The sequence below is a fragment of the Castor canadensis genome, chromosome 14 (assembly GCF_047511655.1).
Source record: "Castor canadensis chromosome 14, mCasCan1.hap1v2, whole genome shotgun sequence".
Classification (NCBI taxonomy): domain Eukaryota; kingdom Metazoa; phylum Chordata; class Mammalia; order Rodentia; family Castoridae; genus Castor; species Castor canadensis.
Genome location: NC_133399.1, coordinates 40,434,937 through 40,455,612, shown reverse-complemented (window position 1 = coordinate 40,455,612; position 20,676 = coordinate 40,434,937). Strand labels below are relative to the sequence as shown.

The 20,676-nt window shown below is 52.0% G+C and overlaps 1 protein-coding gene across 6 annotated transcripts; it reads left to right on the top strand.

The window, feature by feature from the left end:
* Positions 1-3,551: 3,551 nt before the first annotated feature.
* Positions 3,552-20,323, top strand: Plin3 (perilipin 3). 6 transcript variants are annotated; one of them, XM_074054378.1, is made up of 10 exons: positions 3,581-3,636; positions 4,728-4,823; positions 6,087-6,163; positions 7,528-7,726; positions 7,873-7,955; positions 11,400-11,697; positions 13,454-13,653; positions 15,190-15,315; positions 19,552-19,897; positions 20,148-20,323. In XM_074054378.1, exons 3-9 carry the CDS (start codon positions 6,104-6,106, stop codon positions 19,894-19,896), a joined length of 1,311 nt encoding a protein of 436 aa, XP_073910479.1. In that variant the 5' UTR covers positions 3,581-3,636; positions 4,728-4,823; positions 6,087-6,103; the 3' UTR covers position 19,897; positions 20,148-20,323. The 6 variants fall into 6 exon arrangements, with proteins under 6 accessions (XP_073910482.1, XP_020021493.2, XP_073910479.1 ...); XM_074054380.1 differs by lacking the exon at positions 3,581-3,636 and adding an exon at positions 3,690-3,705; XM_074054381.1 differs by lacking the exon at positions 4,728-4,823 and having other exon boundaries at positions 3,552-3,636; positions 19,555-19,897.
* The last annotated feature ends 353 nt before the right edge of the window (positions 20,324-20,676 follow it).

The window sequence follows — 20,676 nt, the reverse complement described above, 5'->3', positions numbered from 1 at the left end:
GGCCAGAAAAAGCAGGTGTCCCCTGCTGGAAGTTCAGGAAGGACAGAACTGGCTCACCAAGCACTGATCCCCAACACACCTGCACATACGCAGCGCCAAGTGCCCAGACCAGTTCCACAGAGGACAGGCGGGCGGGAAATGTCCGCCCACAGCCCTAGGCAGGTGAACCTGCTGGTCCAACCCTCCCTCCTGGCCTTGAGTAACCAGCATCGCTCATCCACCTGTTGCCTCCCCAATCTTTCTCACTTTCCAGAGCCCAAAAGCCACCCTGCCCCTTTTGCTCCCAAGAAGTGGTCTTTATTTTCCAAATCATAGATGGGTGACATCTCCAGACCAGGGATATTCTGTCATTTAAAGGCCATTTGGAAGGGAAGGTTTCCAGGCATATCTCCCACTGACCTTTGAACTCTGTGACCTCGGCTAAGTCCTGTCACCTTTCTGAACCATCCTGCCCTCCTCGCTCCTTCTGCTGCAGCCACACAAGGCCTCTAACATGTCAGGCTGCGTCCTGTCCCAGGGTCTTTACATGTGCTGAGCCCTCTGTCTGAATCATTTTTCTACTTCATATCTCCACATAGTTCTCTCTTTCCCTCCGTCACCGCTGTCTCCAGTGTCACCCAGAAAGGTCTCCCCTGACTACCCTATTAAAAACTGCAACTCCACATCTATGGCCCCAGTCTCTTCTGACTTTCTTATAAATTCCTAATTTCCATGAAAGTCCACTGGCTTATCTTGTTTTTTGTCTTCCCACTGGGCCCCGAGTGTCACAAGGCAGCAAATTTTCATGTTTTGGTCATTGCTGTGCCTCTGGCATTCAGCAGGGGTGGGGGATGGGGGTAGGGCTTAATAAATCTGGGGGCAGAAAGGCCTGCAGTGGGAGACATGACATTTTCCCCTGTTAAAATTTATGCTTTATTCCTTTCCACAAACAAACCAATGCCCAGCCATAGAGGGACTGCCTGTGAGGACAGTCCCAATGTACCTGCTGCTGGCTGGGTAGACAGGGAGCTACACGGAGGCCAGGCCCGGAGCACGACTTTCAGAACTTCTCAGCATCCTGGAATCCAGAGCCAGAAAGAACGGGGCCTCAGTGTCACAACCCTAATTCAGCCACCAACCTGAATCAGATGGTGACCTGACCCTTCCTTGGCCAAGTCACACTCAGCACTGTCTGGCCACCCCAGGCTGTCGCCTGTGAGATCCTGTGCAGAGGCAGGGCCTCGACCTGTGAACTGATACCTTGTCACACCCGGCTGAGTTCTGACCCCCAAAGTGTCTTCGTGACCAGGCCTGCACAGTGTTGTTGGCATAGATAAGCAGACAGATATGTCCTGTGAGATGTAGCCACATCTGGGAGCCTTTGGGCCACCACCACGGACAGAATCCCGGAGGATAGAGATGGAACTTAGAAGAACTCAAGAGCCCAAAAGGTGACCCTTAGGGAGCTCCCAAGTCAGGACATCTCAGGGCCGGGCTTGGTGACACACTTCTATAATCCCAGCACCTGGGAGGCAGAGGCAGGAGCATTGTAAGTTCCAGGCCAACTTGCTCTACATAGTAAAACTCTGTCTCAAAAAACCAAAAACCCCCAAAGGTCTCAATCCTGCCACCTTCTGTCTGAGACACACTAACTCCGTTCATCTTTCCCGAGTCTCTGTCTTGGGGGTGGGAGAAGTGGCCTTTGGACATGCCTGAGACCTGGAGATAAGGCTCCGCTCGGCCCACGAATTTGAGGGAGGGTTCCTGGTTTAGAGCACAAAGAAGTCATGATCTTATAGCCCAAGCCTGCACGGAAAGGCCTGTTCCTGAAAGAAGTTCTGTTTGGTTCTGTTTTTTCGAGACAGGGTCTCACTATGTAGCCAAAGCTGGCCTGGAACTCATGATCCTCCTGCCTCTAGAGGGCTCGGATTACAGGCAGGTATCACAATGCCAGGCTATGAAAGAAGTTTTGATTTCAGTGTTCCTACACCAAGAGACTCTTCCTCTGGGGTTTCTAGATACCAGCTATCCTTGACTTTCACTGTCAAGCTTTCTAACAGTGACATTGCTGTCACTTCCATGATGGCTTGTTTCAAAATCAATTTGACTAAACATTTGGACCTCTCAGGGCAAGTTGAGACATTTTTTTTTCCCCATACTACCCATTTGGAAGAGGAAAGGTGCATTGTCAGTGAGTATGATTGGAAGGAAAAAATGCCTTCCAAGAGACTGAGATGGCTTGGATCCAGGTTTTTGCTCATGTCTGGGTTTTAATACAAGACAGAAGCAGAAACATATCCCTTACTATGCTATGACCTGAAGGCCAGGTTCCCAGAGCCCTGGAATATTCTAGTACACACTTAAGATTCTCCCACGGATTTTTTTTTTGTGACTGTGCTGGGGTTGGAAGCCTGGGCTTTGATCATACTAGGCAAGTGCTCACCACCTGAACCACATACCCAGCCCTTTGTCCTCTGTGTGTGTGTGCGTGCGTGCGTGCGTGTGTGTGTGTGTGTGTGTGTGTGTGTATTTTTCTTGGCAGCACTGGGGTTTGAACTCACGCTTGCTAGGCAGGTGCTCTACCACTCGAGCCATTCCACCAGCTCTTTTTGGTGATGGGTCTTTTGCCGGGGTTGGCATCTCTGCCTCCTGAGTAGCTAGGATTACAGGTGTGAGCCACCAGCACCCAGCTGCTGTATTTTGTTTTTGAGATAGGCTCTCACTAACTTTTCTAGGGCTGGTCTCCAACTCTAGATCCTCCTGCCTCTGTCTCCTGAGTATCTGGGATTACAGGTATGCCCACCACACCAGGCTTGATCTAAAAACTTTCTAAGAAGCAGTCATTAATGCACATGGATCTTCACATCCTCACTCCACTAGGCAACGCTTGGGCTGTCCAGGCCCCCTTCAGCAGAAACGTTTACCACTTGTCTAGTCCCTGGGACCATCTGAGATTGAGGTCTTGGTTTATGGACAAGAGAATTAGAAAAAAAAATCCAATTGGAGACAGACATCTTCAGGAAAGGGTTGATCCAGGAGTCACAGAGCCTGCAAGTGGTCCCTGTACTGCCCCTGGCTGACCAACTCTGGGCCTCAGTTACCTCGTCTGTAAAATGGGGACGATAACGGGACAAGACAGAATTGAGGGGATGAAGAGACTTAATCTGGGGCTGAGTAGGCAGGGAGCTTTCAGTCCGCGGGCACTGCTGGGCTCCAGGTTGCTCATGTGCCTGGGTGGGCTCTGGGGTCCAGGTGGAGAGCGTGGCCCCGCGATGTGCTGAGGGCAACACCCAACCATCGCTGCGTTCTGGAACCCTCAGTTTGGTCATAGGAGAAACTGGGGGGCCGGGGGCGCTAGAATCCACCTGGCGCGCCCCAAATGACACTCACCTCCGAGGACTGACCCCCAAGATAGGGTGGGTGCGCCCTACAAGGGTCCCTCCTTCCCTCGGAACCGCGTGAGGTGGTCTCCGCTTCTGGGGCCCCGCGGGGGGCGGGAGTGGGCGTGACCAGGCTGTGGGCAGCTCCCGTTCTGATTGGCCCTTCGGCCCGTCACTCTCAGGGCCCGTCCCCCTCCTCTATAAAAGCACGCCCCGCCCCGTCCGGGCCAGTTGGGAGCTGGTCTTGGAGTGGGGCCCGTGGTGTCGGGACGTCGCGGTGAGAAGCTTGGGGTCCCATGGAACTGGGGGCGGAGTGCGTCAAGCTCTGGGCGCCCGGGGGACCCAGGTGTGACAGGCGCAGCCCCGCGAGCTCTGCTTTCGCCATCCCTGGGACTTTTAGGGGGCGGGAGAGGAGCCCCGAGTGCCAAGGCGGTGCCTCGCCCGGGTCCTCTCGGACTTGGGGAGCGCGCGCTTTTCCAAACTTCGCTGCCAGTGTCCTGGCGTGGGCTCCGCCTCCCTCCCGGCCACCTGGGCCCGTGCACCCTCGCCGGGACATCCCCCCCTTTCCTCTCTCCCTCCTCCTCTCCCTCCCCCGGCAAGTCTTGGGCAATCCCTGTCCCCTTCCCTTGGGAGGGTGTGGCCACGCAATTGCGGAAGGCCTGTCCCCTTTGGGACTTTTGTCCCCTTGGGCCTGGTACCTCCGTCTCCTGAAATTTCCCAAGACATGGTCTTCCTGTGTGACTCAGGTTGGCTCAGAACTGGGAATTCTCTTGCCTCAGCCTCCTAAGCCATCACACCTGGCTCCCAAAGTCCACTCTTAAACATGGCCAGGCTGCTGCTCTCGCTGTGTGTCTTTGGGTGAAGGCTCCCCCTCTCTGGGCCTTACTAAGTTTGCGAGTTAGAAAATGGTTGCCTGGGGATGGAGGGGTGGGGGGGGGTCACAGCAGCAGCTGGAGCCAGCTGTGTACCGGTCACAGACCACTAGGACTTTAATGCTGCTGACAACCACAGTGGCCACTCTTGGTTGGACCAGCTCCAAGAGGGGCTGGTGGACCCACCGGGTGGAACCAAGCTGCCTGAGTGCTAAGCGAGATGTGGGAAGCTTCTGAGACAGGGGTGGGATGTCACCAGACCCTGCCCAGGTACACTGAGGCACGGAGAAGGGGAGACTAGTGGGACTCAGGTACCCATCAGCAGGCCTGAGGTGGGTCTCACCAGCTGAATTCCCATGTGGGGACCTTGGTCATGAGCAGGAAGCTTACTCCTGGCTGCTTTGCCCCTTTCTATATATCAGCCACCCTGCAGTGGGCTAGATCGGTTTGGTTTATTATTATTGTTATTATTATTATTATTTTTTTTTTTTGGCAGTACTGGGAATTTTAACTCAGGGCCTTGTGCTTGCAAGGAAGGCTCTCTGCTGCTTGAGCAATACCTCCAACACTTTTTGCTCTGGTTATTTTTCAGGTAGGATCTCCTGTTTTTGCCTGGCTGACCTCAGATTGCGATCCTCCCAATTCCGCCTCCAGAGTAGCTAGGCTTACAGTCATACACAACAGTGCCCAACCCTGAGCTGGGTTTGACCAGGCAATATTATCTACCCATTGAAATGTCAAAAACCTCCCCTCCCCAACCTCCAACTCCCTAATCCTCCTCACTGAAAGGCAGCCGCTGTTAAGTTTTCTAACTTCTGTGCAAAGACAATCAAAAAACATTCAAATTCTTCAACACATTTTCTCTCTCTCTTTTTTTTCTTTTGGCGGTTCTGGGGTTTGAACTCAGGGCCTCACACTTGCACGGCAGGCTTTCTGCCACTTGAGCCACTCCACCAGCCCTTTGTTATGATGGGTATTTTTGAGATTGGGTCTCAGGAAGTTTTTGCCTGGGCTGGCTTTAAACCACAATCCTCCTGATTTCTGCCTCCAGAGTAGCTGGGATTACAGGTGTGAGCCACTGATGCCTGGCTATTTTGTCTCTTAACAATATCTTGTTGACTGGTGTCAGTTACACATCAGTGTCTTTTTTTTTTTTTTTGGTGGGACTGGGGTTTGAACTCAGGACTTTAAAGCTTGCAAAGCAGGCACTCTACCACTTGAGCCACTCCTCCAGTACCAATGTCAGTGTCCTTTCACCATTGCTAAAAGGATCTGTGTTATTTTCTTTAATCCTCTTCTGCTGGGCATCTAGGTTGTTGTCAAGTGTCAGGTTATGACCCACATAGGTGCACATTCCTCTGCCCCATGGCAGAGCAGGTGTGAGGTCCTCCCTGGAATGAGGTTTCTGGGTGAGGGGAAAGCCAGCAGTTGCTGGCAGTTTGCTCTCTGTGGAGGTTTGGAGGGGACCTGTGACTTTGGAGCAGGTAATACAGGTGAACCCTGAAGGGCTGTTCCTCCACATGTGGTCTGGTACCCACTGTGTCTCCCCTTTCTGGGAGCTGTTAGAAATGCAGACACTGGGACTAGGGTGCAGCTCAATGATGAGTGAGGCTCTGGGTTCATCCTCAACATCTGCCCCAAAATTAGAGTCAGTCTAGCCCTGCCTTGAACCCTGTGACTCAGTACCTGCCACTCACAAGGCTCACAGGTAACCCTTGCACTGTTGACAACTCTAAGGAAGGAGGCATTGGAGGGCAGTTGTGAGCCCTCTGTCCTCAGCCCCAGGAGGGGCCTGGACTTTGCTCTGGGATCCGCAGCAGGACAGGCTATCCCTTGACTGGCCCTCCATTCACAGTGCCTGCTGCTGAGACGATGACTACCAATGGGACAGAGGCTAACCCCCAGATGACCAGGGAAGAACAGATACAGCAGGTAAGGAGGTCTGGGGCCACAACCCAGCACAACCCTGTGACTCCTGAGCCACGAAGCAGCCGCACTCAGTCCTCGGCAGGGAGTGCAGAGGTCGGGAGGTAGCTTTCTGAGTGGGTACAGCCCACTCCCAGGTGAGTGTGAGATGATTTAGAGTCTTGAAAGCTCTTGGGCTGGGCGTGGCGGGGCCTGCCCGTAATCCCCACCTAAGCGACACAGTGTGACTGTCTCAAAAGAAAGAGGCTCTGTCTGTGTGAAACTACCTTCCCCCAAGCCAAGTTGTCCTTGTCCCAGAAGGTCATCTTAGGGACCTGCCTAGGGAAGCCACTCTCTGTCTCAGTATTTATGCGCCTCCCCCTTTCTAGGGGTGCTGGAGATGAATCCAGGGCCTCATGCACACTAAGCACGCTAAGCTCACCGCTGAGCTACATCCCAGCCCTTCTCCCCAGTTTAAACAAAGCACCCATTGTTTTGAAATGGGGTCTCGCTCTGCTCTTCAGGCTGACCTTGAGCTCCTGGGCTCAAGCACTCCGTTGTCTCAGCCTCCTCAGCAGCTGGGACCACAGCTGCATGTCACCGGGTTGGCACAAGGCTCCTGTTAATAAATAGATTTGGAGGTATAACTCATGTTCCATACAATTCACCCTTAGAAAGCGAACTCGAGATTTCTAGCAAGTTCCCCATGATACAAGATTACAACAGTTTTTATCTCTCTCAAGGGAAGCCCTGTCCCCATCAGTAGTCTCCCTGTCCCCTCCCCAGCCCATGGTATCCATGAGTCAACTTTCTGTCTTTTTTTTTTCCCCCAGTACTGGGTTTTGAACTCAGGACTTTGCACTTGCTAGACAGGCGATCTACTGCTTGAGCTGTTCTACTTCCCACTAGCCCTTTTTTGTGTTGGGTTTTTATTTGCCCAGGTTGGCTTCAAACCTCAAGCCTCCTGATCTCTGCTTCCTGAGTAGCTAGGATTGCAGGCATGAGCCACCAGCAATGATACACTTTAGAAAGGTGGAAGTTTTGGTGTGTGAATTGTATCGCAATAAAAGTACTGAGAAAATACAAATGACATAAAAACTCAGATGGCAGGCTGGATTTGGCCTTCAAGCCAGAGTGTGTGGACACCAGCTTAGACCCTGAGAATGGTCTCAAGGCCTGTTGCAACGTGCAAGCTTGGGTTAAGTCAGTCCATCTCACACAAAGAGGCCCCCAGGAGCCCACGGTGGACCCTTGAAGCTCCTGGCCTTTGCGTGGGTGTTGCCAGGCACAGGTGACCTGAGCCATTTGTCTGGCTGGGAATAAGAGCAAGCCTGAGGGTCACCTGTGTTTTGGTCCTGTCCCCAGCCCACTGCCCTTCCTCTCACCCACAGCCAAGTGTGCTAGACCGTGTGGCTGGCATGCCCCTTGTCAGCTCCACCTGTGAAGTGGTGTCCGCGGCCTACACCTCCGCCAAGGAGAACTACCCTCACATCAGGACTGTGTGTGATGTGGCAGAAAAAGGCATCAAGACCCTCACGGAGGCCGCAGTCAGCGGGGCCCAGCCCATCCTGTCCAAGCTGGAGCCCCAGAGTGAGTGAGGCCACCAGAGTACAAAAAATGTCTCTCCCTGCTGGCTCCGGGAACCTTCCCCTTCCTCAGCCCTGTTCCCCAGACCGTCCATCTGCTGGAACCCTGCCCAGTGACAGCCAGATCTCTGTTTCCTTTCATCCCCATAGTCACCTCAGCCAGCCAATATGTCCACCAGGGGCTGGACAAGCTAGAGGAGACTGTGCCCATCCTGCAGCAGCCCACAAGCAAGGTAAGGTTGACGTCACCCAGGGTGTCACCTGTTGCCATCAGGAGCCCCTCAGAGACCCAGCTGGGTATGGAATCTGTTTGCTTATGGCCTTTTTGTGACTTTTTCTTTTCTCTTGTTGATACTGGGGTTTGAACTCACGGCCTCATGCTTGCTAGGCAGGTGCTCTACAACTTGAGCCACACAGTCAGCCTGTGGGTATGGCATCTGCAGGTCCTAGCTTAACTAGAGTAGATGAGTGTGACGCCTCCTCCCAGGTCCCTTCCCTGCCTGTCCCCATCCCCACCTCCAGTCCACCACGCCCAGCCAAAGTCTTAACTATAATGACTTTGAATAGTTACACGTGGCCCATCAGCTTTCTTGTCTAATCGCTTTACTGAGATATAATTGACATAAAAGCACACACAATTCAGCCATGTAACACAGCTCAATGGCTTTTATTAATTAATTAATTTATTAATGCCAACCTCTGGAAACTTAGAACATTTTCATCATCCAAGACAAGTTGTCCAGTGTTAGCCACTCTCTTTCCTCCCCAACACCCAGCCCCTCATTGAAGCGCACAGCTCAGTGGCGTTGAGCACGCACATGGCTGTGCAGCCATCCCCACCGTCCACCTCCAGAACCTTCCATGTCCCCACACTGAAGCTGTCCCCTTCAACACTAACTCCAGCCCCTGCACCTGTAATCCTACTCCTATCTCTGTGGCTGTGATGACTCTCGGGGCCTCCTGTGAGTGGTGTCCTGCAGTGTGTGTCCTTTTGTGTCTGTTCATTTCACTGAGCACCGTGTCCTCAGTGTCCCTCCACGTTGCCGCATGTGCCAAAATTTCCTTCCTTTTCATGGCTGAGTAATATTCTGTGACGTACCTAGACCACATTTTGCTCCTCTGATCATCTATTGATGGACATTTAGATTGTCCCTTTCTGGTCTCTCACACATAGTGCTATGAACCTTTTTTTTTTTTTTTTTAATTTTTTATTAGCAGTACGGGGGTTTGAACTCAGGTCTTCATGCTCTACTGTTTGAGCCACACCTCATTTCTAGTCCTGCTGTGAATATTTGTGTACAGCTGCATTTGTTTTCAGAGAGCATTTCACGTAGCAGAATGGTCTGCATCTGTCCCTCCATTAGAGGTGTGGGGACACACAGCCCACCACTCCAGCTGCCTTGGGTTTCCACACCAACACCTCCATTGACAGGTGGCTTAGCCATCTACTTTCTTTGTTTGTTTGTGTTTTTTTTTGCAGTACTGGGGCTTGAACTCAGGGCCTATACCTTGAGCCGCTCCACTAGCCCTTTTTTGCAAACGGTTTTTTCAAGATAGGGTTTTGCAAACTATTTACCAGGGCTGGCTTCGAACCACAGTCCTCCTGACCTCTGCCTCCTGAACAGGTAGGATTACAGGCGTGAGCCACTGGCACCTGGCTTATATACTTTTTTGTGGGTTCCCCCCCCCCCCGCCGCTCCGCAAGCTGGGGATAAACCCAGGGCCTCACACATGCTGGGCAAGCGCTCACCACAGAGCTCCACCCTGGCCTCTTCCACTACCTACTGAGCACCTGCTGTATACTGGAGATGGTGCTATACCATCACACCTAATCCTCATCTTGGCCTGGAGTGGGCCCCTTGCTGTTTACACAGAAATAGTCCCAGCCAGGGGACAGCAGAGTCCCATCTTTAGGCTGGCAGAGTGGCTCAAGTGGTAGAGAGGGCTCGGCTAGTAATTGGAGGCCCTGAGTTCAAACCCTGGCACTACATAAAAAAAGAAAAAGAAACCAGCACTTTCTTCATTGCCCAGTGGGAGATGGAACCTGCGGAGTACTCAGAAAACTGGTGGGCATCCCAGGAGCCCTGTCTTGGGCTGAGCAGATACTGACATGCCTTTGGAATGTCCCTTGAGGCCAGCATTCCTTTCCCTTACAGAAGGATGAGCTCAGTGTCCCCCAAGGCCGTCCAACTGAGGTGCAGCTCTGAGCTCTTGGCTCTGTGAACACAGTCTTCACTCTCACTTCTGGGTGACATGAGGTGGTTTTGGTCAACTCACCTGGCTGCCGTGGGATGGGGGTGTTACCCGAGTGACTGTGAGCCTGGGCTGGTGTGAGAGCCTGTGGATTTGATTAGCACAGAGCCCGATTAAAACCTCCCTGTCGTGTGTTATCCTGAAACAAAGTAATCGTCATGAGTACAGGTCAGCAGGTGTCCAAGGTGCCACCAATTTAGGAGGACAGGAATGAAGCACACATGGCTTTTAATTTTGCAGTGAGCCCTCTGCATGGAGAGCTGTTTAAAACTTAGATTCCAGAATAAGAGGCAAGGGCTTATGGAGCGGCTCAAGTGGTAGAGCACCTGCCTAGCAAGCACAAGGCCCTGAGCTCAAACGCCAGTGTTGCAAAAACAAACAAACAAAACAGAATAAGAGGTAAAATAGCCAGGCGTGGTGGTACCCGCCTGTAATCCCAGCACTCAGGAGGCCAAGGCAGGAGGATCTCCAGTTCCACACCATCCTGGGCCCCATAGGAATACCCTCTTAATCACAGGATTCCATGAAAAGCTGTTCTAGAGGTCAGCAAACTATGGGCCCATGCGCCACATCTGGCCCTTTGCCTGCTGTTATAAATAAAGTTTCATTGCAACATGGCCCCCTCACTCATTTCCATATCATTGCCCACTCTGGTTGGAACAGAGGCCACCTTCTGACTCACAAAGCAGAAATCTCTGCCATCTGACCCTTTACAGAGAAAGTTGCTGGGCAGCATCCCTGGCCTCCCCCTGTCTGTACTAGGAGCTCCCCCTGGCCCATAAGTGTCTCCAGATGTTGACGGTTAAAGTGGGCGCTTTCCATACTTACGGGCACCCTCGGCAGCGCGGAGCCACGGACTTTCCTGTGTGTGTGTCTGCGCGGGCCTCTACCTCGTCCTCACCAGGTTGACCCTCTCCCTAGGTGTCTGTGTCCAGTCTCTTCGTATAATGACCCCAGTCACACTGGGTTAGGGCCAAACACTTGCCTCACTTAACCTTCATGACCACATTAGAGACTGTCTGTGACTGCGACCACCTTCTGACATATTGGGCCTTAGAATTTTGGGGCAGGACACAGTTCAGCCCCAATGCCCTGAGAGAGAAACAGGCACAGAGAGGTGGAGTAGTTTGGTGGCAGAGGCCACACAGCCAGGGACAATCAAGTCAGGGATTTGAACCTAGGCAGTTCAGCTGCAGAATTTGTGGTCTTAACCACACAGGGACACAAAATGCCCCTGTTTGCCCTCCTTGAAGGTTGGATTTGGTCTGAGGGAAGTGAGAGCCATGGAGGGTGTGGGCAGAGAAGGGAGAGACTGACTCTGTGCTCATGGGCGCCCGCTGGTGGCTGCTGCAGGGAACAGACTTGGGGGGCCTGGCCAGGCCCAGAGAGAGAATAGAGATACCCATGTCGTTCCCTGTCATTAGGTCCTGGCAGACACCAAGGAGCTTGTATCATCCAAAGTGTCAGGGGCCCGAGACATGGTCTCCAACACTGTGTCAAGTGCCAAGGACACCATGGCCACCCACGTGACAGGGGCCGTAGATGTGACCCGTGACGCTGTGCAGAGTGGTGTGGACATGACCAAGTTGGTGGTGAGCAGTGGTGTGCACTCGGTCATGGACTCCCGCGTGGGCCAGATGGTGCTGAGCAGCGTGGACTCGGTGTTGGGCAAGTCAGAAGCGTGGGCAGACAACAACCTGCCCATGACGGACGCCGAGCTGGGTGAGTACAGCCCACGGGCCTCTGTGTCCTCCTCGGGATTGCTCACCTGGGCTCGGGTGGCCTTCAGGGTGTGTCACGTACTGTCATCACATTCCTGCCGCCTGTCCTGTAGTCCCCACCTGGCTCACCTGGGTCAGTGGTCACCTCACCACCCCCACATTCTATCCTCCCACAGCCACCAGGGGGCGCCCGTGAGCAGCATGAGGTCCCTCCCTCCCCTGCCCACGGCCCTCCATGGCTCCCACCTCCCTCAGGCTCAAAGCCCAAGTCCTCCCTGCAGCCCACAGGGCCCTGCATGACCTGCCTGCCCCTTCCCTGCTCCCTCTCCCTCTGTCCCCCTCGCTCCCTCTGCTCCAGCCACACGGGCCTTCTTGCTGCTCCTTCAATACCCTGGGCTCTGTCCTACCCCAGGACCTCATTTTCTTCTGCTTCTTGTGCCCCATGTGGGGCGGATAGCTGACCATTTGGTTCCAGTCAAACCTTACCTCTTAAGAAGTGTCCACCCAGCCCTCACCTCCAACTTTTTCCCTTTCTTATGATTTTTGTGCACCAAGATTGAGGTTTGGGAGAGTAAAGTTCTGACTTCTGAGGTAGCCCTAGAAGCTGCATACAGCAAGCACTCTATATATATATATATATATATATATATATATATATATTTTTTTTTTTTTTTTTTTTATAGTGTGGTTCTGGGGATGGAACCCAGGGCCATGAGTGCACTTAGGCAGGCACTCACCCCTGAGCCTCACTCCAGCCCTTGCTTTTTCTTTTTTGTCTTTTTTTGCACCAAAGTCTGTCTATTTAGCCCATCCTGCCTCCGCCTCCTGAGTGCTGGGGTGACAGGCGTGGCCACCACGCCGGCTTCCCTGGAATTCTTGGTTCCTCCTTTGCTGAAACTCAGTGTTCCAGGCAGGGCTGGGACCACAGCCTAAGGCATGTGGCTTGAGGTGGCAGGTCCTCACTTGCTCACCCTTCAGTTCCAAAGCCAGATTGGCCACCACCCCTTCCCAACTCTGACCCTCCAGGGGCAAGACACCATCTGACCTGTCCCCTGCTGCATCCCAGCTTCCTGCTGCTCATGACCTGGAGTGGCTGTGGGTGACGAGACCGTTGTGAGTGATGGCAGGTGACCTGGAGCTGGGCACTCCCACCTGTCATCCCAGCACAGGAGGCTGAGGCAGTAGGATCAAGAGTTCAAGGCCAAGCTGGGCTCTGTAAGACCCTATCTCAAAACAACTCAACAGAAACAAAATCCAAACAAGGGCTCCTTGATTTGATGAAAATTTTTGCCTCTGTCCTGAACATGTAGAGATTTTTTTTTCTTGTCATTATCCCTGAATGATACAGTGTAGCGACTGTGTAGGTAGCTTTGACCTTGCATCAGAGGGCCTGCGTGGGTTCTGTGCAAACTAAGCCATGTTACAGAAGGGACTTGGGTTTTGATGTCCACTGGAGCCCTCGGATACTGAGGGCCTCTTGACGTGATCAACTTGCTTGTCATAGTCCTGACTTTGACAGAAGCAGAGGTGGACAGACCTGGCCCCGGGGCTTTACTTGGAGACCCTGTCACAACTAAGTCTCCTGTGGAGTTCAGGTCCCCTTCCCCTCACTTCTCAGATGAGGAAAATCAAGGTGGGAGAGAGACCCTTTCCTCCCAGGCCTTGGCAGCTCATCAGTGCTAGAACCAGGGTGACCCAGGACTGTGGCCTGGTGAGCTTGGACTCAGCTCCTGACACCCCTGTCCCCTTCCCCGCAGCACGCATCGCCACATCCCTGGAGGGCGTGGACATGGCGTCAGTGCAGCAGCAGCGGCAGCAGCAGAGCTACTTCGTGCGGCTGGGCTCGCTGTCGGAGCGGCTGCGACAGCACGCCTTTGAGCACTCACTGGCCAAGCTGCGGGGTGCCCGGCAGAGTGCCCAAGAGGCCCTGCAGCAGCTGGCACAGGGGCTCAGCCTGGTGAGCTTGGTGGCTGTGGCGTCTGCAGGCGGCAACCCTCTCTGGGCATGGCGAGGGTGGGCTGGGCGGCTCTTGGATGCCATTATCCATCTGTCACTCTGCTCAGCCAAGTGACAAAGCGCACAGCCCCAGCCAGGGCAGCTGAGACGACAGACGTTCATTGTCCCTCAGTCCTGGAAGCCTGAAATCCAAGGTCAAGGTGAGGCAGGGCAGGTTCCTTCTGAGCCTCCCCCGGGGGCTTGCTGACACCCATTCCCCTGCGTCCTCACTCATGTCCCTCTGTGACTGTGTCCTCATCTCTTCTTAGGCCACTAGTCCTATTGCATCAGGACCACCCTGTGACATCATCTTCCCTAAATTTCCTCTTTATTTTTTAAATTTTGGGATTACAGGTGGGCACTGCCACCCCTGGCTCCTTAATCCCCTCTTTAAAGACTCTGTCTGCAGACAGCTATATCCTGAGGGCCTGCGGGCCAGGAGTTCAACATATGAACCCAGGACACCGTCCAGGTGGCTGGAGCCGGAGCTCTTGTGGCCCTCCTCCTCTCTGCCTGGCAGCCTGAGGCTCTTTCTCTCGATACTAATCGGAGGGTCCCCGGGGCAGTGAGGGTTGTTTAAAGGCAGGCGGGTGGGTTCAGTGGTAAGTGCTGGCCTAGTATGTGAGAGGCCCTGGGTTCTTCCCCTGCACCTTGGAGGAAAAAAAATCAGTAGATAGAGGCATATTTTACCTGCAATCAAAATCCCCCTCCTTGTTTGGATGTTACTGGGATTTGAACTCAGTACTTGTACTTGCTAGTCAGGCGCTCTACCACGTGAGGCACACCCCGAGTCCTCACCTCACCCGTGTTTAAGCTCACAGCTCAGCACATTAAGCACACTCACATGACTGTACAGCCATCTCCACCATCCACTTCCAGAACCTTCCATCTGAGGCTCTGCCCCCTTCCCAGCCCTTGCTACCTACCATCCTACTTCCTGTCTGTGTGGCTCCGATGACTCTGGGGATCTCCTGTGAGTAGAGGTCTGCAGGGTGTGTCCTTCTGTGTCTGCCCATTCACTGAGCACTGTGTCCTCACCAACACTTCAGGTGTCAGACTTGCCTTCCTTTTCATGGCTGAGTAGTATTCCGCCCAAAGTGCTTTAAAGCTAACTGTCATGTCCTATAGGCCAAAGTCAGTCTTGTGGCCAGGCCCAGTGGCAAGAGGAGGGGAAATAGGCTTAATGTGGGGAAAGCTACAGTGAATACAAGGCCATCTTCCATGCTGCCCCTGACCACAGAGGACATGAGTGAGTGGACGCCCAGTTGAAGCCCACAGAGCCACCGTGTCCCTGTGGCTCTAGCCACCATGTGTGACTCCCACAGCTCCCCATCTCTCTCCCTCCCCTTTCCAGACCATGTCCTAAGTCAGTTGGGAAGGGCAGAGCTGAGGGACCCTCTACAGCCACACTGTGGTATATGTGCCATGCTTGGGGGCCCTACTGGCTTCAGCAAAGCTCCCTGGGAGCCGCTTCCACTCACCTCCCTCTCGGCTGCAGGTGGAAACCATGAAGCAGGGCATGGACCAGAAGCTGGGAGAGGGGCAAGAGAAGTTGCACCAGATGTGGCTCAGCTGGAACCAGAAGACGCCTCAGGGCACAGAGAAGGACCCAGCCAACTCAGAGGTACCTACTAGGGCAGCCGGGGCCCCACCTTACTCTCTTGTTTTTTTTTTTTTTTTTTTGCTATACTGGGATTTGAACTCAGGGCCTACACTTTGAGCCACACCACCAGCCCCCCTTTTTTTTGTGTGATGGGTTTTTCGAGATAGGGTCTCATGAACAATTAGTATTTGCCTGGACTGGCTTTGAACCACAGTCTTCCTGATCTCTGCCTCCTGAGTGGCTAGGATTATAGGTGTGAGCCACTAGTGCCAGGCTAAAGGGTGAATTTTATGGTATGTGAGTTATATCCATTTTTCAAAGGTGAAACACCCACTAAAAGCTAAAGCAATATTTGTAAAGCATATATTGAACATCAGTATAAACACAGCTGTTGAGCAAACACAGCTGGTCCTAAATGCATCTCCTCCCGCCCAGGTCCAAGTCAGAGCCCCAGCTGCCTGGGCAAAGTCGTGTGTCCCACCACTCTTACCTCCATCCCGGCTCGAGTGAATTTCAGTGCCCTGGTTTCTTCTGTCTCTGTGGCTTACAACTTCCTGCCTAGAAAATTCTTCCAGACTATTTTTTTTGGTAGGATGGAGGTTTGCACTTAGGGCCTTGCAATTGCAAAGCAGGTGCTCTACCACTGAGCCGCACCTCCAGTCCATTTTGCTGTGGTTATTTTGGAGATGGAGTTCATGAACTGTTTGCCTGGGCTGGCCTCGAACCAAGATCCTCCTAATCTCAGCCTCCCAAGTAGCTAGGATTACAGGCGTGAGCCACCAGTGCCTGGCTTTTTTTTTTTTCCTTTGGTGGTGGGGTTACTGGGCAGCAGATTCCCAGCCCTTTTGTTGTTGCATTTTGTTTCTGAGCTCCAGTCTAACTATGCCTGAGCTGGCCTTGGACTCACCATCCTCCTGCCTCCACCTCCCGAGTAGCTGGAATTAACAGGCATGTCCAGCTTACCTGGCTTTAAAAAACAAAGCGAAGCAGGTTAATTGAAATTTAATTCACACATCATAAAATGTCCCCTTTGGAGGGTATAATTAGGGCTGGGGTGCAGCTCAGTGGTGAGTGCTTGCCTAGCATGCATGAGGTCCTGGGTTCATCACCAGCACCATGAAAAAGAAAGAAAAAATGCACATATGAATAATAAAATAATAAAAAAAATTAAAAAAAAAAGAAGAAAAAAAACAACAGCGTGTAATTAAGTAGATTTTGGTATAATTACAGAGTTATGCAGTTAACTCCACAAATACCAAAGCATTCTCGTTACCCCAAAGGGAGACTACATCCCTTGAGTAGACCAGCCACCCCATCCCTCCCAGTCCCTGTTACCCACTTCCTGTGCATGGATCCTCCTGGTCTGGCCGTTTCCTATCAGTGGAGCCACACGCTGTGTCCTTGTGTCTGCTTCTGTCACTGAGCTCCGTGTCCATGTTGTAGCATGGGTCAGAGCCTCGTTCAGTTCACGGCTGAGTAATATTCCAGGGTATGGATGAAGTGCCCACACTTCTTCTCTGTGTGTCCACTTATCCACCCGTGGGCCACGGGCTCCTTCCACTTCCTGGTTGCTATGAATCATGCTGCTGAGAACATTGACGCTCAAGTTATAGCAATTTGAAATTTAAAAAAATTTTATTACCGTATTGTTGTTGTGCTAGGGTCCCACTGTGACATTTACAGAAGCGTTTGCAATATATCCTAGCTGAAGTCACCCATCCATCCTGGAGTAGTTCCAGCAGGCTCATTGTCCATTTTCATACACGAGTACATAGCACTTCCACGATATTTGCCCTCCAGCCCCCTTGCCTTACATGCCCCACTCCCACTGGTGCCAACCCCGAACGGGACCTGTTCTGCCCTACTGTTCTCCCTTTTTGTAAAAGGTGCTTTTGTTTATTTAGGATAGCTATCCAGGGAGTTTCCTTGTGACATGTCCACCTTATCCCCTTCTTATGGTGATTTGAACAAGTTTAAATAATGTATATTCATTCTTGCATAGAAGTACATCACCCACATCCACCTTCTTTACTTCCTTCTTTTACCCTCCCCCTCCTGTTAGTGCCCTCCCCTCATTGTGACCTGCTTGTCATTCTTGTCCTTCATTGTTTATGTGTCTGTTCATTGTTCAGTGAAGATTTTGCCTCGGTGTTAAGGCCTGTACATACACTGAGCTCAAGTCACTGTGACCCCTCCAGTGCACTTCTCACCCTCTCCCCATCCTGTGCTGTTTAGCAGTTTTCTGTGGGTTTCCTTGTGCCTTGTTCCTGCACAGATGTGATGTACTTTATTGTAATTTGCTGTCTTTTCTTCCTTCTTTTTCCTCCTCCCTTGGTCTCCTCTGCCAGTCCCATTTTTGGATACATGTTCTGTATACATTTCTAGGTATATATAATATTGCTTGCATTTGGACTGGGCCTACATAGAGGAAATGTGTGGCCTTTGGCTTTCTGAGCCTGGCTAACTTCACTTAAGAAATTTTTTAATTGTGGAAAAATGCAGCATATAAAATCCATCGTCCAGTGTGTGGGTGGATCTCAGCGTGTGTGTGTGCTCACTGGCTCCGCCCCATGAACCTTGGGGTACAATTCTTTGTGTGGTTGTCCACGTTCATTTCTCTTGGTCATAAACAGTGTCCCTCAGTATCCAGAGGGCACCGGTTCCAGGATGCCCGCTGATACCACAGGTCCGTTCTATGACAGGACGTAGTGTTTGCATAGAACCTGCCATGTCCTCTCTCTCAGAGACGGCATCATTTCTACAAGACTTATAACACCTGATACAATGTCAGTGCTGTGTACATCATTGTTACAGTGTATTGGTAAGGGAGTAATGTCAAGAAAAAAGGTGGCACACATCCAATGCTCATGCCATTAAAAATATTTTCCAGGAGGGGCACAGTGGTTCATACCTATAATTGCAGGTCCTCAGGAGACAGAGACCAGGAGGATCACAGTTCCAGGCCAGCCTAGGCAAAAAGTCTGTGAGGACTCATCTCAACCAATGTGCAGTGGTGCACACCTGTCATCCCAGTTACATGGGAAGCACAGACAGGATGGAGTTCCAGGTCAGCCAGGGTATAAAGCAAAGCCAATCTAAAAGACAACCAGCACAGCTGCGCAGTGGTGGCCCACGCCTGTAATCCTAGCTACTACTTCCAGTCTTGGTTCGAGGCCAACCCGCACCACTAGTTCTCAAGACCCCATCTCCAAAATAACCAGAGCAAAATGAACTGGAGGTGTGGCTCCAGTGATAGAGCGCTGGCTTTGTGAGTGCAAAGCCCTGTGCTCAAACCCCTGTCCCAATAAAAAACAAAGCAAATGAACGAAAACCACCAGCACAAAAAGGGCTGGGGGGCATGGTTCAAGTAGCAGGACACCTGGCCTGGCAACTGTGAGACCCGAGTTCAAATCCCAGTACTGCCAAAAAAAAAAATTCCAGTCTGTGGTTGGTTGACTGCATAACTGAATCGGAGGGCTGCCTGATTGTTTGTGTGGCGTTGCTGGTCATGTGGTAATTCCATGGATTCATGTTTTTTTGTTTTTCGGTGCTGGGGATGGGACCCAGGGCCTTGAGCCTGCTATGCACACGCTCTTATCTCAGGTCGCCCCAGCCCCCAGCCGAACATTTTAGGAACTCAGTGTTTTCCGAAGTGAGCCGATGGCCATCAGCATATGAGGGACACAGTGTCTCCCCATCCTTCCCACACTTGTCACCTGACTTTCTGTTCCACCCAGGGTGGGGTGGCATTCCTTGTAGGGGTTTTGGTGGGGGTTTTTTTTGTTATTATTGGTTTTTGAGACAGGGTCTCACCTTGTAACCCAGGCTGGCCTGGAACTCAAGATCTTCCTGCCTCAGCCTCCTAAGTGCTGGGATCACAGTGTGTACCACCATGCCTGGCTTCCTTGTGTTTGGATTTGCATTTCTGTCATGCATGAATTTTTTCTCCACATCTCTTCTCTGTATGCTACTGGTGGGAATGCCTCTGTCTTTAAAAACATTTGACCAGTGTAGATTTCACATGGTTCAAAACCTGAAGAGCAGTGGGCTGTTGGAGTGGCTGAGTAGTATAGCAAGGCCCTGAGTTCAAATCCCAGTACCACCAAAAAAGATGAAGAAGAAGAAAAAAACCTGAAGAGTGGTATTTTTAGGTGCTGGGCTGGGCTTTTGCCCTCAGAAAAGCATTTCCGCAAGGTAGCAGAAAGACTTGTCTCCTTGTCTCTCTGCTACCTGACCATCCCATGCCGCTGTCCTCAGCAGGTGGAGTCCCAGGCGCTCGTCATGTTCCGTGGCATCACACAGCAGCTGCAGACCACATGCGCCTCTCTGAGGTCCAGCATCCAGGGGTTGCCGGGCCATGTGAAGGACCAGGTGCAGCAGGCTCACCGCCAGGTGGAGGACCTCCAGGCCACCTTTTCGGCCACACAATCCTTCCAGGATCTGTCCAGCAGTGTCCTGGCCCAGAGTCGAGAGCAGGTGGCCAAGGCCTGGGAGGCCCTGGACCACATGGTGGAATATGTGGCACAAAATACGCCCGTCATGTGGCTGGTGGGGCCCTTCTCACCCGGGATCACCGAGAAAACTCCGGAAGAGAAGAAGTAGGGTAAGGGGCTGGGGGGCTGCGTCTCCTGTACTATTTCATAATTGTCCCTCCCGGGTCCTTAGTGACCTTTTTGGCTTTCATGTGACCTCACCAAACTGCTCCTGACCCACTGAGCTTGGAGGAGCCATACGCCAGTTTATTAGGGTGAAGTTTCCAGAAAAAAATTTTTTCTAGAAAGTTCCAAACATATTATTTTTGTTCTGAAACCCAAAAATATAGTTGCTGTATTCTGTTTCCTTTTTACATCCAGGCCCAGGGTACCGGGCTTAGATGTCTGGTCCAAGAAGTCGGCCTCCTGGGATGGAATGGACAGCCAAGCTCCTGACACTCGTTCCAGATCAGATAGGGGTGAAACTTGTGCGGGTAGCAGGGCCTTCAGGATGGCCTTAATAAATTTTACCTGCAGCTAAGTGCAGGCTGACTGTGTGCATTTGTGTCTACGTCCACTGCTGTAACAAAAACACCATAGGCTGGGTCATTTACAAACAAAAAAAGTTGATCTCTTTATAGTTCTGGAGGCTTGAAGTCCAAAAATCAAGATTTGGTCGCTGGTGACTTCGTCACTTCTGAAAAGACTTCATCTTTTGTGTTTTTTGAGACAGGGTCTCACTGCATAGTCCAGGATGGCCTGGACTTGAGCTCCTCCTGCCTCAGGAGCTGAAATCCCAAGGTGTTTCCCAAGGTGAAATTCCCAAGGGCTGAAATCACAGGTGTGGCCACCACACTGGCTAAGACGTCATCTCGTCATTTTGTCCTGTTGACATAGAGCTTTTGGGGGA